The 15,163-nt window shown below is 40.5% G+C and overlaps 1 protein-coding gene across 1 annotated transcript in view; it reads left to right on the top strand.

Moving 5' to 3' along the window:
• Window positions 1-249: 249 nt before the first annotated feature.
• Window positions 250-15,163, top strand: part of LOC116850974 (trypsin-1-like) — a 21,997-nt gene continuing 7,083 nt past the window's right edge. Inside the window, exons 1-2 of the mRNA XM_032829876.1 lie at window positions 250-408; window positions 9,689-9,872. Coding sequence (XP_032685767.1) covers window positions 318-408; window positions 9,689-9,872 — 275 coding nt within the window. The 5' untranslated portion in view covers window positions 250-317. The remainder of the gene's footprint in view (window positions 409-9,688; window positions 9,873-15,163) is intronic.

Below are 15,163 nucleotides of genomic sequence, written 5' to 3'. Positions count from 1 at the left end.
ATTGGATTTCCGTCGCGAGCGAGCACGCGGGTGACAACGCGTGTATCGATGGTCACGAGCCACATCATCGGATACACGACTGTGTGAAGTTCACGGTCCTCGCGACGATACCCTTCGTGAAAAACGACATCGAGGGCGGGGGCGGCGGTGGCGGCGGTGGCGGTGGTAAGGTGGTGGCGGGCGACGACAGAGAAAGAAATCGAAATGACAAAGATGCGACCACGCGGTTGGATGGTGTATAAAGAAGCACCGGCATCGACGAGACTGCGACACTTTTTGATCGTTCTCTGACAAAGGCTCAGCGGGTCCGACGCGAGATGGTCGCCCGAGTGCATCTGGGAGTCGCTATGTTGGCACTCGTTCTATTCTTCGAGGTTCTCACGCGGATTCGGGCCGAGTACAATAACCGTGAGTATACGCAACGCTTCGAGTACACCAATTTATTTTTGTCACGCTGTCGGACGGGTTTCTCTCCACCGTTTTCGCGCGAACGTAACTTCGCGCCGCGATCGAGATACGCGGAATACGGGAGCGGGCCTCCGGAAAGCGGAAATTTTAATACTCAACGAGCGAGAGACGCTATTTTCGCCTGCGCTATTTTCTCCGACGTTAAATGGCTATCCAAAACCGGTGTCAATAGCAATAGTCGTTACTTGAAACTTCCTCGCCTCAAGTGAGATACCCAGATTCGAATTCGGGGATAGATGCGAGTTTTTCTCTTTTCAATTGTATCACGATTACAGATATAACATCACATATGTTATTCGATTAAAATGAAAAAGGCAAATTTAACTCTAATTTAATATGGACCTGAAATATTCGATGATAAAGATTCAAAAATATCCTCATAGGAAAAATGATCTTATTCTATCACGAAGTCCCTTAATGAAGATGGATAGTTGCTCGCATAATTAATTCAAGGATTATTCATGCAATTAGCCCAAACATTGTTAAAATCTCTTTGAAACGTTGCAACTCAAATATTCATCGCATAAAATTTGATTCGTGAAACTGTCATGTGTCACTGTTACATTATTATTGGCATACTCTATTTTGTCGCAAATTACAGTCTCTTTTCACAATAATGAATTCATTATGTCGTACAATATCACAGAGCTAATTATATGTTTACAGTGCCCTTTATATTTTCAATTCTACATGTCACGCTTCTTTCTTTTCATTCACGTGATTATTACTTCATGCCGCGCCATGCAACTCGAAACATGACATCGTACGCCTTATTACGCGCTGTAATACTAATAACAAAACGTTCATAAAGCATGTACACACCACCAAGCAGGAGGTGGTGCTTCCGCACATTTATTTTCATAGCTATCCGTGAAGTGGGAACCTAAAGCCCCTTCTGTGGTTCTCAAAGTTTAGGTAGTAAACTTACTTTATCAAACTACAACATCTATAGCAAACTCTGTATTAGTCAGTTCGCTCGAAACTCTGAGAAGCTCGCCAACTATTCCTGTTGCAATTAATTTTTCGAGAACTTATTTACTACGTGGCGTATTATGCGGCATACTTCACTTTATTATTATTCCCAGAAGTTCAAATTACTATGTTACTTTAACTTCAAGTAAATCGTGTTCACAACTGCCTTGAATCCATCGGGTACTAGAAATTTTTCTCTCGAGCGAACTAATTCTTCACGGATTTTAAAGATTGCATCATATTAATGATAACTGAACGGAATTAGGCAATTCTATTTTAGATATTAAATATTGAATGTATATATATTATAGATCGAAATAAATTAAATTAGGACATGTAACATGATAGAGTATCGAGAAATAATTAAAAAAGAAAGCTTAAAAAAGGATTGTTCCGGTTCAACTGAATTGGAAGAATTATACATGATGACATCAATATCTTTTAGTTCCTGTTTAAGTATATTTTCAGCTTAAACACATGTTTAACACATTATTTACATGTTGACGATCCATGACACGAATATCTTTAAATAATTAATCTCCAATGAACTCACATCAATGATTAAACAGCGAGAGTTGCACATCTTGATTTCCTCTCGGCATAATATCGAGTACGAATCCGTCGACAAATGGAACACACGTATCATAAAGTTAGCGCTAAATTGCGCGGTCGTTCCATCCAAACGCGACTTTACTTTTGCGTTACTACGGCGATCTATAACAAGATTATCGCGTCGCTTGCGAGGCGCGCGGCGCGCTCGCGCCAAGATAGAGCGTCGCGATGTCACACAGCGTGGTCTATTATTCCGAGACTCTAATGCACGCGCGACCCATTCGATCGCTGCATTTGTAAGCGTAAACGTCGGTTTAGCTACCGTAAAACGGGAAACGTTAAGTGAGAGCGTCGACGATAGTTGGCACGGTAGCGTTTGGGTAATAGAAGACGCGCGCGGCCTTGGTCGCAAATTGACGACCCTCTCACGGCAAATCGGCCCAGGAAATACCGAACTGTATTTCCCGACGTCGCACTTGGAACAGCGGGCGCATAATATTAGGTGCATTTTATGCAACGGCTCGTTGCCCGAGGGTGCTCGCGCGCAGTCTCGCTCGGCGGCGAGTTCTCTCCTGGTCGACCACGACCGGCTCGAGCTTTTCTGTCGGACCGTCCATTTAACCGGCGGCGTGGAGGCACTAGACGCCGAGCGGAAGTCGATGCTGAATTCGGAATAGAAGCTTGCGGATTACGCTGTGGAACACCGGAAGTTAATAAACCGAATTTAGTGTTCGCCGCTAGCGTAGCGTACATTCGCGGCGTACGACGCGCCCTGCGTCCTTGCTTTCCAGCCAATATTCGGGAATGACTTAGCGAAAGAGAACGAACGAGGAAGGACTGAGAAAATGAGAGAAAATGCTGAGGGCACCCACGCATTAGTGATCGAATATTCGCAAGACTTACTCTTATCAGTTTTTGCTTGAGTTATGTAATATAATTAGTGGAATTCTTTTTTAATGTTATATATATAAGTATATTGATAACATATTTAACTTATTATATCACTGATTAGAAAAAAAAGATTTGTCTATGAATTTTTAAATATATTTCACTTTGAAATGTTGGATTATATTACTAGCCTGCATAGAAAATTTCTTAGAATCTAATTGGATTTTAGTCCGATCCCCGAAATAATTATGAGTTCTAGTCAGAAGTTTAATATTCCAAACATGCGATTCTAAGTGGGAGAACCCAAGGTTTTCCTAATATATTTTCTGATTTTTATGTTACAATTGAATAAAGTATGTTGACTTTCCTGAAGTAATTTTATTATTCAAAAAATGTTCAGTGTTTGGAAAATATTTTACTTCTATATTTTATTTTATTGAATATACACGCACACGATGCTTGGCATAAAAATAGAATTTCCTGTTTGATATCATAAAAGTATACCGACATTACCAATTGAAAAAAATGCGAGTTTCTATAATATTTCCGTTTCGATTCCAGAGAAAGAACCTATGTTTAGGACAAAAATGGGATCCCCGATTGAGTATCGTAGTGGGATAAACAATTTTGGGACAAATTTGGCACGTCCTAATCAGAATCTAAAGCACTGCTCTGGAATCTAAGCTTATTATCTATATTTCTGATTTTTGTCGCTTAACGTTTAACTGAATTATCACTGATTCCAATTGATTTCTCTTCGATTGACGTTCGAAGATCGTTGGAGGGCAACTAATTGTAATATCGAATACAGTAATAAAGCACTTGAAACGGCGCTCGCGATAATTATCTATAATCTGTGAAGACACACTCGAAGCAATATTTGCGAAATAAGTTGCTCAATTATTGCGTTCTCCATATTTAATACAACAGGCGATAGATAAGCGGCTAAACGCTGATACGCCGAACAACACCGCATCAAGCGAACTATTATTACGGTAGTTAACATAACTTGTTAATTGTACAATTATAATCCTATTTGCAATTCATTTAACTGCGGGCAAATTGTGTCACTTGTTCTCCCTTCCATTCTAAATTATACATATTTATCTAAATTACGCTTTGATGGATTCAGTTTGATTTCCCGTGCACTCCCCCTCCCCGCACAATAAAATCTCGCAAATTACCGTGAACACATATATGCGGGGTACATTTACACGCACTGCAAGTAAAAAAAGAAAAAGATGTGTGCCATGAGAACACATTCCAAAACGAACGACGACTATTTCAGGGACGAGTCTTAAAAAATTCGCCATTATCTCGCTGAAATGTATTTCACAGGGCCCTTTATAGCGTATCTTTTTTAATATCGATCAAATTTCCACTTATTCAAACAAGTAGGTACAGGTGGGTAAATATTTCATTCCGCGTGTCAAAATCCGTCGGCCAACCGACCGCCAGAGCGATCGGGATAAAATGCATGCGCTTGGGGGAAAAAAAAAATGATGGAATTAACGCGCCGCAAAAAATTGTCTCCCGTGTTGATTTACGTCCCAAAAAGCTCCCGTGCCGGAGACAGCTTGCGCTGATAGATTATTTGAACAGCGTGTGTCCCGGTGCATAATGCAGAGTGTATAGATTGTGTCATCGCCTCGTTTACAAATGTGCTCTTCGCGCCGCGGAACGTCAGACAAAGCGGCAGGCCGGGACAAAATTTAATAAAGCTAATTATTTGTTTTAACGCAGCAATAAAACGGTCGTTCCCATCAAATATTTAGGCTTTGTATTATGCGCGAGCGGGAGCGAAGTGGTTTATTCATGAGATCGACAGCTGCCCACCACCAGCCGTTCCTTCGCCGAACAATTGCATTGATCGTTATTGGCATTAATTTTATGCTTCGTGACTGGATAATCTGCTGCGAGCTTACGCTGGAGTGGCAAGGGCGTTACAACAAATTAAATATAAATAATTAATCTTCCACGCTGTCGCGCGTCGACTGAATAAAATTGCGATAATTATCGTCGCTCGAATTACTGTCACAAGTCGTGCGCGGCATCTGATGTCCATTAAGCGAATTGTATCAAGCTGTTCAAAGATTCACGCCCGGCCTCGCATACGTTATTTATATTTGCGCAAATACGTCCCGATGCGTTATTAAAATATTTTCCCCGAAATTCGCTTGACTCGTTTTAAACTCAACGATATGTAAATTATCGGTATTACATGGAAAAATATTCTTCGCATGAAGTGCTCGGACGCTACCGTTATTTTGGTTGGCAAACAAATTACGTGTCGCGCAAATTACGTTACAGTTACGATCGTCCGAAAATATACAGTCACAACGTATATAAACAAGACTGCAAAACCATATCTCGCCGTTGACAAAGTAAAAAAGAGAGAAAAAAGGGAAAAGAAGAACGGCCTCAGTAGACGGCTCGCCATCGAGGAAATAAACTCGCTCGAGGAATGACACGGGCGGCCGAAGGCCGCTTGATAAAGCAATTGTGTTTTCGGCGCTGACAAGCTGCCGCTACGTAGGCGGAAGGTAGGCGCGTGCGGAATAGAAAAACAGGTAGACGGTCTTGCCGAAGGCCAAAAGTTTGGCAAGTACGCGACCTCGACGTGGCTCAGTGACTCAAGACTCTTGTCAACTCGTCAAACTCGTAACAGACGGTATTAGGGAGATTCTTAGCGCGCTCGAAATCGCGGGAAAACCTTCCTTCTAATGAAAGAATTCTAACGAAAGAAGAAGCGAAAAATACGATACGTTTTCTAATGAAATAAAAATATCAAGTAACTATTATTTCTATTCAGTAAAAAAAGAAATATTTAGAAATCAGTAAGAAAAGAAATATTTAGAAATCTCTTTGTGGGATACAAAGTTTATTTTTGTGGAATATATATATATATATATAATGGATAGATTTATAAGTATTCCTTTCTCGTGGATAACGTGGAGATTATCGATATGAGCTGCCTTTAATTCAAATCGATTCAAATGATGAGTTGCCTTTAATTCAAATCGATAAAATCGCAATACCTCGCTTTCAAAGTGTTTCGCACGATGTCGAGTTAAATTCGCCACGGTACAGATTTTGGATTTGCACCTATTTGAATTGTGGCCCAGGAAAAGAGAGCAGAGGACAGAACACTCGATATAATTACTCAGTGAGTAATCTGTATAACGCTTTTTATTTCGTCGGTTTCCCCGGTGAGATATTGAGTCTGAAATTGTTCCGACGGATGTCCATGGCTGTCTCCAGATTTATCTTATCGTTGGCAGAGAATCAATATCGAGCAGAACTAAATCTCATTCATATCTAACGTACACAAGATAAAAGAAATACATTACGCGAGTGGAATCGCCAAGGAGACCCAGAATTACAGAACAACTTTCAGTTCGGTTCTTCCTTTTTCTCTCTCTTTCTCTCTGTCTCTCTTTTTCTTTCTCTGTTTGTACTTGCAATAATCATCATTATCACTTTCATTATAATTTATGGTAATTTACAAAATAGTTTATTTTTAAAAGTAGTTTAGTCAATTTGTTAGCTTTCTATCAGACATAACATATCTAATAAGCAAAGAAAGATACTTAAAAATGTTTTTTTTATGTTAGGTCGAATTAGAATTATATCGAGTGTTCTGTCCTCTTCTCTCTTTCCCTAGGCCAATCCAAATAGGACTAGGGCTTAAATCTATATCGTGACAAATATAACTCGATGTCGTGCAAAAACAAAGTATCCCGATTTTACTGGCCTAAATTAAATTGTTCTAATAAGTGATATTGAACTTTTCAAGTAAAACAAAACTAAAATTAACCTGAAATATTTGCAAGCACATGACTGGCGTTCGTTGACTAATTAAATATCGACTGATACTCGTCACGTAAACCAGCTACAAATGCGAATCGCGCGATTCGTCGCCAAGTGACAACGACGGCGTCGTTCCCCGCGTATTACGCCCCCGTAGATCCACTTTACCAGTACAACAAGCGCGCCGCGGTTACGACTGCCAAGATACCTCGATTTACGGCCAGGTTCCCCCAAAAACATGTAGGGTGTGAGCTCTTTTTTCTGACCCCTCGCCAGAGGCGCGACCAACTCGGCGAAGGATATAAACGGGGTGCCTCCGAGCTCGGTCGTCGAAGCGAGGCGGTATCGGCCGTATTATCATGATCGCGTTCCCGAACTGCTTTTGACATATCTATTACGCGTTTCGGAATAGAGGCGACTTCGAATTCTATGCCGCCTCCCCGGCCACCACCCGCTCCGACGTCCTTTCCTCGCCCGTTGTGGAAGAGCAGCGGGGATGGGAAACGCGGTGGTGCAGACGTAGAGGTCCAATTAATCAGTCGGGGCGTGAAACGAGAGGGGGTCCAACCCGTGGGTGGTTCGAAGGGGGTTGAAGAGAAAGAGGGAGAGGGAGAGAGAGAGAGAGAGAGTGAGAGAACGGGGTGGTTTGGCGCGCACAGGGGGTGTCGCAGGGATTGCGGTGACAGATCCGCCGTATCTGTCCCTATCTGCTCGGGGCATTAAATTCGCGCGACGCCAACCAGCGTCGTGCCGCCGGCAGAGGGGATTCGCTCGAATCGGTTAACATTCCGATGCGCCGCGATTCAGGTTTCAATTAAATGCAACGCCGTTAACAGACGTTGCGCCGCGTCGATCGAATCGCCATCGTCGCCGCCACCACTACCGTTACTGCATTTTAAGAACATAATTTCGCCGTTCTTGTCGAGTTTATTCAAAAATGTGAAAGGATGCACGATGCATTCGAGACCGTCGCGCTTCTCGTCCAGTGTATCAGCATGCTGCTGAATTAATCGAGCCGATTGTTCATTTCTCTCATATATGTGCGTATAAATGTTTAATTGGATCGGCTTTGGTAGAGATTGTACGAATTAATTTTCTCCCTCTCCTTCCCTCCTTTCTTTCTCTTGCAAAAAAAGTATCATAAAACTCTGGAGGTGGTACACAATAATCAAAATGTATAAAAGAATATATTCATATGTTATATCATTTGTAATAATTCGTGCAAATTAGAAGAATCTCCGATAATAAACGTTGCGGAAACATTTTCATGTTCCTATAATATAATGATCGATTTAATTATGATTCTGTGTATAATTGGCATTATTTAATTATTATTAATTAATAATAATAATAATTTATGATGATTGCCTGCGGTGGAACGCACCAACCATCTATATAATTGGTGGTTTACAACCGAGCGTGACTTCACCATTCACTATTTTGAAGCGATTATATTTATCGCGTTTCATAGCGAAAGAAAGAGACAAGTCGGGTCTTCTCTCTCTTTAATTTCTTCTTTTCTCTCCTATTCTTTTCAATCTTGGACTGAGATGTCGGTGCAAAAGTTTATCGACGTAATCACTCCTTTTTAGAGTAATTCATTTTAATCGATTTATTATGCTGATGCTGTTTTCGTATTACACTTTTCAATTAAATGCTTTGATGTAAATGTAAAGTAAGTGCGGTTGAGCTACAAGCGAAGCGGATTTAAGCATAAAGTTTCTCATCTTTTCATCGATTAAAAGTGAGTTCACTGAAATTCCTTTAACAAGAGTGCCGACATCACATCCAGACTTTCCTCTGGATTCTTTAAAATGCCTACAACAGTCGTAAATATCGATTCCCTTATCGGTAAATTTTCTCACAAGCGAATGCAACTTTAATCTTCGATAATCTCCACAATGATTACTCAATTGCGGAGGATAGTAATGAATTTCACTTAAGAACATACGCACCTCGAATTGAAGTTCCCTATTACGTCTTAATAATAAAACAGTAATAATACTGTCGTTGTTATTATTGTTATAGATGAAAATTTGATAGTAAATTGAACAAATAATGAATTATATCTACCAGCATTTGGCAAACTTTAACTTCTTCATCCTTTCTTTTTAAAAAGTTTCACCCGTTCACATATTATTGTTCGACACATCTTGTAGTGTATGGGTTCACACACTTAATGCTCCAGATGAAAAATAAAACTACAACTCTTTATTTGCAACACGTTCGTACAAGTCTCTACCTTTTTTGTTTTCCTCGCTATCTCTCTATATAGGCTCTCTGCTTTCCCGCTTGTTCGCGCAGAGTCTCCCTCGCTAGAAGACATCACTTTTTATTTCTACTCGTGAGGACGCAAGTAAGCTCGCGCGGGTAAACTTAAAATTAGAACTTAAAAATAGAACTCCATAACACATCTGATGATTGATAGGATTAATTTCTCACTCATGTTTCACAATAGTCACGATACGATTAGCTCTTCCGGTCTTCCGACGTTCCTTTAACAGAGGGTCGTCGTTCCATCTATCGAGAACGCGTCACGAACATTAATCATTGAACACTAAGGACGATCGATATATCCAGCTAGTATGCTCTCGTCAACAAGAGCCCAGATAGTACTTCCGTGCGGTTCAGAATGATCGTGACATTAGATGTGACGATCACGTATCTGATAGTAATTCGATATTTTATGCGACTACTATATTATCTACACGAATGCGCATGCTACTTGATCTCGCCGGTAAAACGTAGAATTTGCAAGATGTACATTATATTCGTAATAATATAGCGCACATAATAAAGTAAATGGAAGGTGTAAAATAGAAGGGACAAGACAGAGCCGAGATAGAAAGCGAGATCGAGCCGACACCTAAGATTGTGTCGCCGACGACACGACATGAGTGGCTCCGGATATCGGGCGATCGTGCTAGGTCTTGTAACGTGAGATCACCGGGGCAATCAATCGTTGCCGAGCATTAACGTGGATATTCGTGTTTGATAGTGGCAGATATCCCGTGCGGTAGAAGCGAAAGTGGAATACGATCGGCGCGAATTGTCGGAGGTCAAGAGGCCGCGCCGCGCGAATTTCCATGGCTCGTGAGCATTACAAGGAAAGGCGGACATTTCTGCGGCGGTGCTATCCTGAATGACAGATTCGTATTGACCGCCGGGCACTGTCTATGCTCGTAAGTAAATTGTGCTTGCGTATTACGTTACATGAGAATTGCGAACTCTGACTAATTTCAGTAAGATTTAAACGTCTCTTTTTTAATTAAAAAATGTGTTACTAATATTTTTTTAGTGGTTGACGTTTTTAAATGTCTTTTAGAAAGTACTTGAGCTGTTTCTGTTGTCAGCGTTTTTTCATCGCGAAAATTAGTATTTATTTTAAAACTTGTTAAATTAGAATCTTGTTAAAGTAGAATTAAATATGAGTATGTCTGAATTTTAATTATTACATACATGCAATCATTGTAATTTTACGTTCTGTGTCGTATTCTTGACGTTTAATTAATTTTAGTTTGCATAATAAATTTGCGCGCCGAGAGAAAGTTAACGTTATGTCCACGTAAATGATTAATGTTTCAATAACAAAATACGATATATCACATCTTCAGTTTTACTTATACTTTAATAACTTGTCGAAAGGTGCATCTTCATTAACGGAGTACACAAACTCTATAAAGACTAAGTCCTCCATAAAGTAGGCTTTAATTTCAACGGTCGATCTGAACTTGCAATTTCTTGACAACTTTTAATGATATGTTCGCGTATCAAATCTCGTTAAGTCCGCCTGTGGAACCCAGTTATTATCTTAGAGGTTGTCTATGTACAAAGTATTCCGAATAATCTTATATTTTACTACAGTTATATTTTGCTTCAGCTTTTTGTTGAGAACTTTCAAAGTTTATTTTAACAGATATTTCTTCAGACTTCGTTGTTAAAGTACGTAACGTTGAGATTTGGCGAGTTGTCGCGAATAACGAGAATACTTTCAAAAACTATACGATCATATTTATCGCGTTTCATAGCGAAACCTATTCTATTCTATTCTATTCTTCTAATCTTCTATTCGGTACGAATAGAAGAAAAAAAAAACTTAACACGCAGACATAAAAATGGCAATCGATACAAAGTCGCTCTAAAATTTAACCAGTGTCGCAAAACCATTTGTCTAGCTGCTGTGGAAACATAGTGAACAGATGCGACTGTACACATCTGTGTATGATTTTTATCGCGCTACCATGTCAGGGAGAACGCGCGCAACTCTAAATAAAAACAAATCTCTTCACAATAAACTATATGTTCCTATTGAATTCCGCTGCTGGTCAAACAATAAATTCGAACTGTCTATGATAAAATACGTGCACTAGTGATAAGATACGTTATAATGCATACATATACGGACATTGAGCAATGAAAAATAAGCCGGAATACTGACGTAAAATTATCGAGTGGGGCCGATCGCAATCATCCGGATTTGCGATCAGCGTCGCACGAATAAAAAATATTTCCAAATAAACTGCCACACAAAAGAGCTAAATATATAAATAACTGGAAATATCAGAATACACGACACGTACGTACGTTGCGCGCAGATTCATAAGTGGAAAAATGAATATTTTATGAGACTCATGCAAGAGTAAATGTCCCGTTTCCACGTATATGATATTTCTGTCTCTCCCTCCTGTCCCTCCGACGAAAAAGAAATTGAATCTTTCACTTCCGGCGTACCGATATTATGTCAGACTATTGGCAAAAGCTTTTGTCGCGCGTCACTGAACGCAGACAGCTCTTCGGACAACACCTCGTCAAAGTGAACGAATGGAATAATAAATAGCAATGATCACGTCACGAATTAAACGGGCGGCAATCACTATCACCGCGTAGCAGACGAGTTTGCACGGCCGCGGCGATGTATGCGGGACAGCTTTCGTGTAGATATAATTAAACGGCCGAGCAGACCGAGCCGGCCGGGCAACAAAACGTGCAGATATTGCGTATCCCTTTCGGTCACTGGACAGATTACAGAGGGATGGGATGGAGAGGGCGATAGGGGCCGTTCGGGGGCGTCGAGCGGCCGTAGGGAGAATTCACAGCGCCGAGCTTTGGCGTTGTAAACCATGATTGCGTGTAGATTACAGACCACTCGGTAATTGCTAGCAGCCACGCAAAACGCATGGAAAACGTTGCAACAAGGCGCGAGGGAGGCGTGAAAATGAAGGCGACCATGTCCGCTCTGTCGTCTCATTTTATCCCCAGCCCTTCGCCCCCGCGCTCTATTCTATTCTATCCCGTTCTTTTTGCCCTTTCTCTTTCCCGGTCGCATAATCCGATGGTCGTTTACGCGTTTCTCGAGAAGAAACGGCGCGAAGCTCGCCGGCGATATCTAACACCTTGTTGCGTCGAATTTATGGCGACTGGATTCCCGGCGGTCTCTCTCGTTACCTCGCCTACGAAGAAAAATCGAGACGAGGTTCGCGCGTGACGGACTTTATTGGACATTCCTGGAGATTCCAATTAGGGTGGGTGCGCAACGATGGACGCGATCGGGCTTGGAGATATTGTTACATAACGTAAATTCTCTCTATGCGCTAAAAATGGACATATCGATCTGAATAAAAACTATGATTAAAAATATTATTTTCGACTTAATTTTGAGTAAGAACTATTAAAAAAGAAGTATTTAAGAGAAATCAACGATTATCGAGCGACACAGTGTTACGATGTCAAGTATGTACATTCAGTTGCACTGATGCTATATCATTCACCAGATCGATAGTCACTAGAAAGTTTTGACCAGCCGTGTCTGTTTCTAGCTGATCGTTCTTCATGACTATTGATTCATCCGGTAATCGAGAATGTGTCAAAATAGAAGTGACATTTTAAAGTGAGCTTTTCGTGTTAATTTTATTTTAATATTTTCACGCTATTTTCTCTAAAACTATTCGTTATTTAATAAGCGCTCCAGAATATTAATAAACATTTTACTTTACTATATTAGAAAAAAATATTTTATATAAAAAAAATATTCTTTATTTACATTTAACATTCTTACTCTTCTTCTACTGATTGCGTATTACACGTGAGTAGATAACTTTCTGATAAAAACACATATGTAAGAAACGTCAAGCTGTCAAAATGTCACTTCTGTTTTGACACATTCCTGCTTGCCTAATGAATCAACAGTCATGAAAAACGATCAGCTAGAAATGGACACGGGTAGTTGACATTTTCTAGTGATTATCAATCTAGTGAATGGTATAGCATCAATGCAACTGAGTGTACATAAACAAAATAAGAGTTTAATAACAAGTCCGATGCGCGATTATATTCATGATGAAAACATCACGGCGCGCTACTAATAATTTATCCGGAGTTTTCACGTCAATCACACTATAGAAATTTCTTTCTTAGCAGAAACTTGAAGAACACATAAGTCTGCGAAGCGCATAAAATCCGTGTACTACATGATTGCTCAGAAAACTGCTTAATTATACACATAATAATAAATATCGATGAACACGTGACACTGAATATTTTTCACCGTAAATTTTAAATTTATCCACGATATTACACTTAATAACGGATATTTATACATGTTGTTATATCTTCAATTATACTTTAGATCGTCAACAATTTCCAAAACACTCAAGAACACATGTAAACATTTCATTAGTGTCACCTCTGCAATAAATATTATTCTTAAAGTGTAACGCGAGATTCAACTCTGCAGATGACCGTTTTTCAGATCATTTATCAGTTCAAGTTGAACTCTTCTAATCAGATTGATCCGACATTGCTCGCGTACCTTCGCTCCGCAACCTCTGACCATTTTCGCGAATATAAAAGGGCACTCGTCGGATTAGCGAATGATTAAACAAACAATAACGCGTTGTTCTACCAGACTGATGGCGCGATGGCTAATTATCATTAATACAACGCGCGCGGCGCGAATAATATGGCTGATTAATCGTCAAGCGAACACGTACGAATTACACCCGTATAGTAATACAAGAACTGGCAGCCTAGCGACACGGCGTCGATATTTCCTGTTTGGCGATATCGCACGGTAAATTAATGTTCAGCAGTACCTTATTGCTAACGTCATTCTACGTGCGACGTTGCGTAATTCACGGGCACGTCCCAATGCCGACATAGCTGGTGCCAGGAGAGCCACGCGATTTAACGAACCGGACTGAAATTAATTCCGATCGATTTACCGAGTCGGCGTCCAATTAATTTTTAACGAGACCACCAGTACGTGCGAAAAAAAAGAAGATTCATTCTATCATAGCTGAATGGCGCACATTGTTCTCATAATGCGAGAAGAATACGCATGTATCTAATTGGCACAATGTTGAGCTATTAAAACGAACTTTTAATTACTATGCAAAAGTACTATGTGGTAAAGTTCGACTCAATTTTGATAAATTTTTTATTAACTAAATTTATATTAATTTATTTTATATTAGTTGTTTTAATTTATATGTATTCTTGATTTTTTCCTTTGGTTTCTCTTTTCTTTATTTTTTTATTTTTTTTTAAAGGAACGATAGCTCTAATTTTTGGTATTTGTTTTCACGGTGAGTGCGAGAGAAATTAAAGGGAATAATAAGATGGAATGATGCCATTGTTGATCGTTTATTTTATTCGGTCCTATTGTAGCGATTGGCACGATTAAAGCGTTATAATTAACGCGCATATTTCTATTTAGACATTAAGAAACATTTAATAGTACTAATTAGCTCGCGTTAATATCCCGTTCGTTGCGAGACGAAGTTGCATTTTGAAACTCGCGCGTGTTATTTTGTAGATGAGTTACGTGTTCTAATGAGTTATGTTAATGAGATGTCCCAGAGAACGCGTATATTACGCGGACGCGAAGGGCCAACGACCAGGAAGCATGCGACCTCGATTTTAATGCAAAATCCGACGACCCATTTAGAAGCGCGATTTTTCGTAAACCAAGCACAAAACCGCCGGTCTCCATCGCGAGGCGAGCGATTAACACAATCGACGCTGGTTCGACCGAACAAATCGAGTTGCCGCGGCAACGCTCATGCATCTCCCCACGACAGGAGAGTTCCTCGCTCGCTCGCTCGCTCGCTTGCCCGTCGTCGTCGTCGTCTACGACGCCCGAGCGCTCGCGCATTTTAATTGAAAGGGTGCGACGAGAAGGGAGTGTCGGAGATGCATTGAAAGTAAACCGTATAATCCGCGAGCCGCGGAACAATAGCAGGGACTCGACGACGATGGAAAGGTCCATTAAGGCGGCTTTGTAAGGAGCGGCGACGAAACAGGTCCTGGAAACTTAGAAAACGCTCCGCGATAAACTTCGTGCGTGCAAGACAGAGAAAGAGAGAACGGCAGGGAGACGGGTGAAAGAGAGAGGAAGGGGGAGAGAGAGGAAGGGGGAGAGAGAGAGAGAGAGAGAGAGAGAGAGAGAGAGAGAGAGAGAGAGAGAGAGAGAGAG

Source organism: Odontomachus brunneus, unplaced genomic scaffold (genome assembly GCF_010583005.1).
Source record: "Odontomachus brunneus isolate Ranch 3 - 2012 unplaced genomic scaffold, Obru_v1 Obru_scaffold_162, whole genome shotgun sequence".
NCBI classification, from domain to species: domain Eukaryota; kingdom Metazoa; phylum Arthropoda; class Insecta; order Hymenoptera; family Formicidae; genus Odontomachus; species Odontomachus brunneus.
The sequence above is the reverse complement of the archived record's forward strand: the minus strand, read 5'-3'. Positions and strand labels throughout refer to the sequence as shown.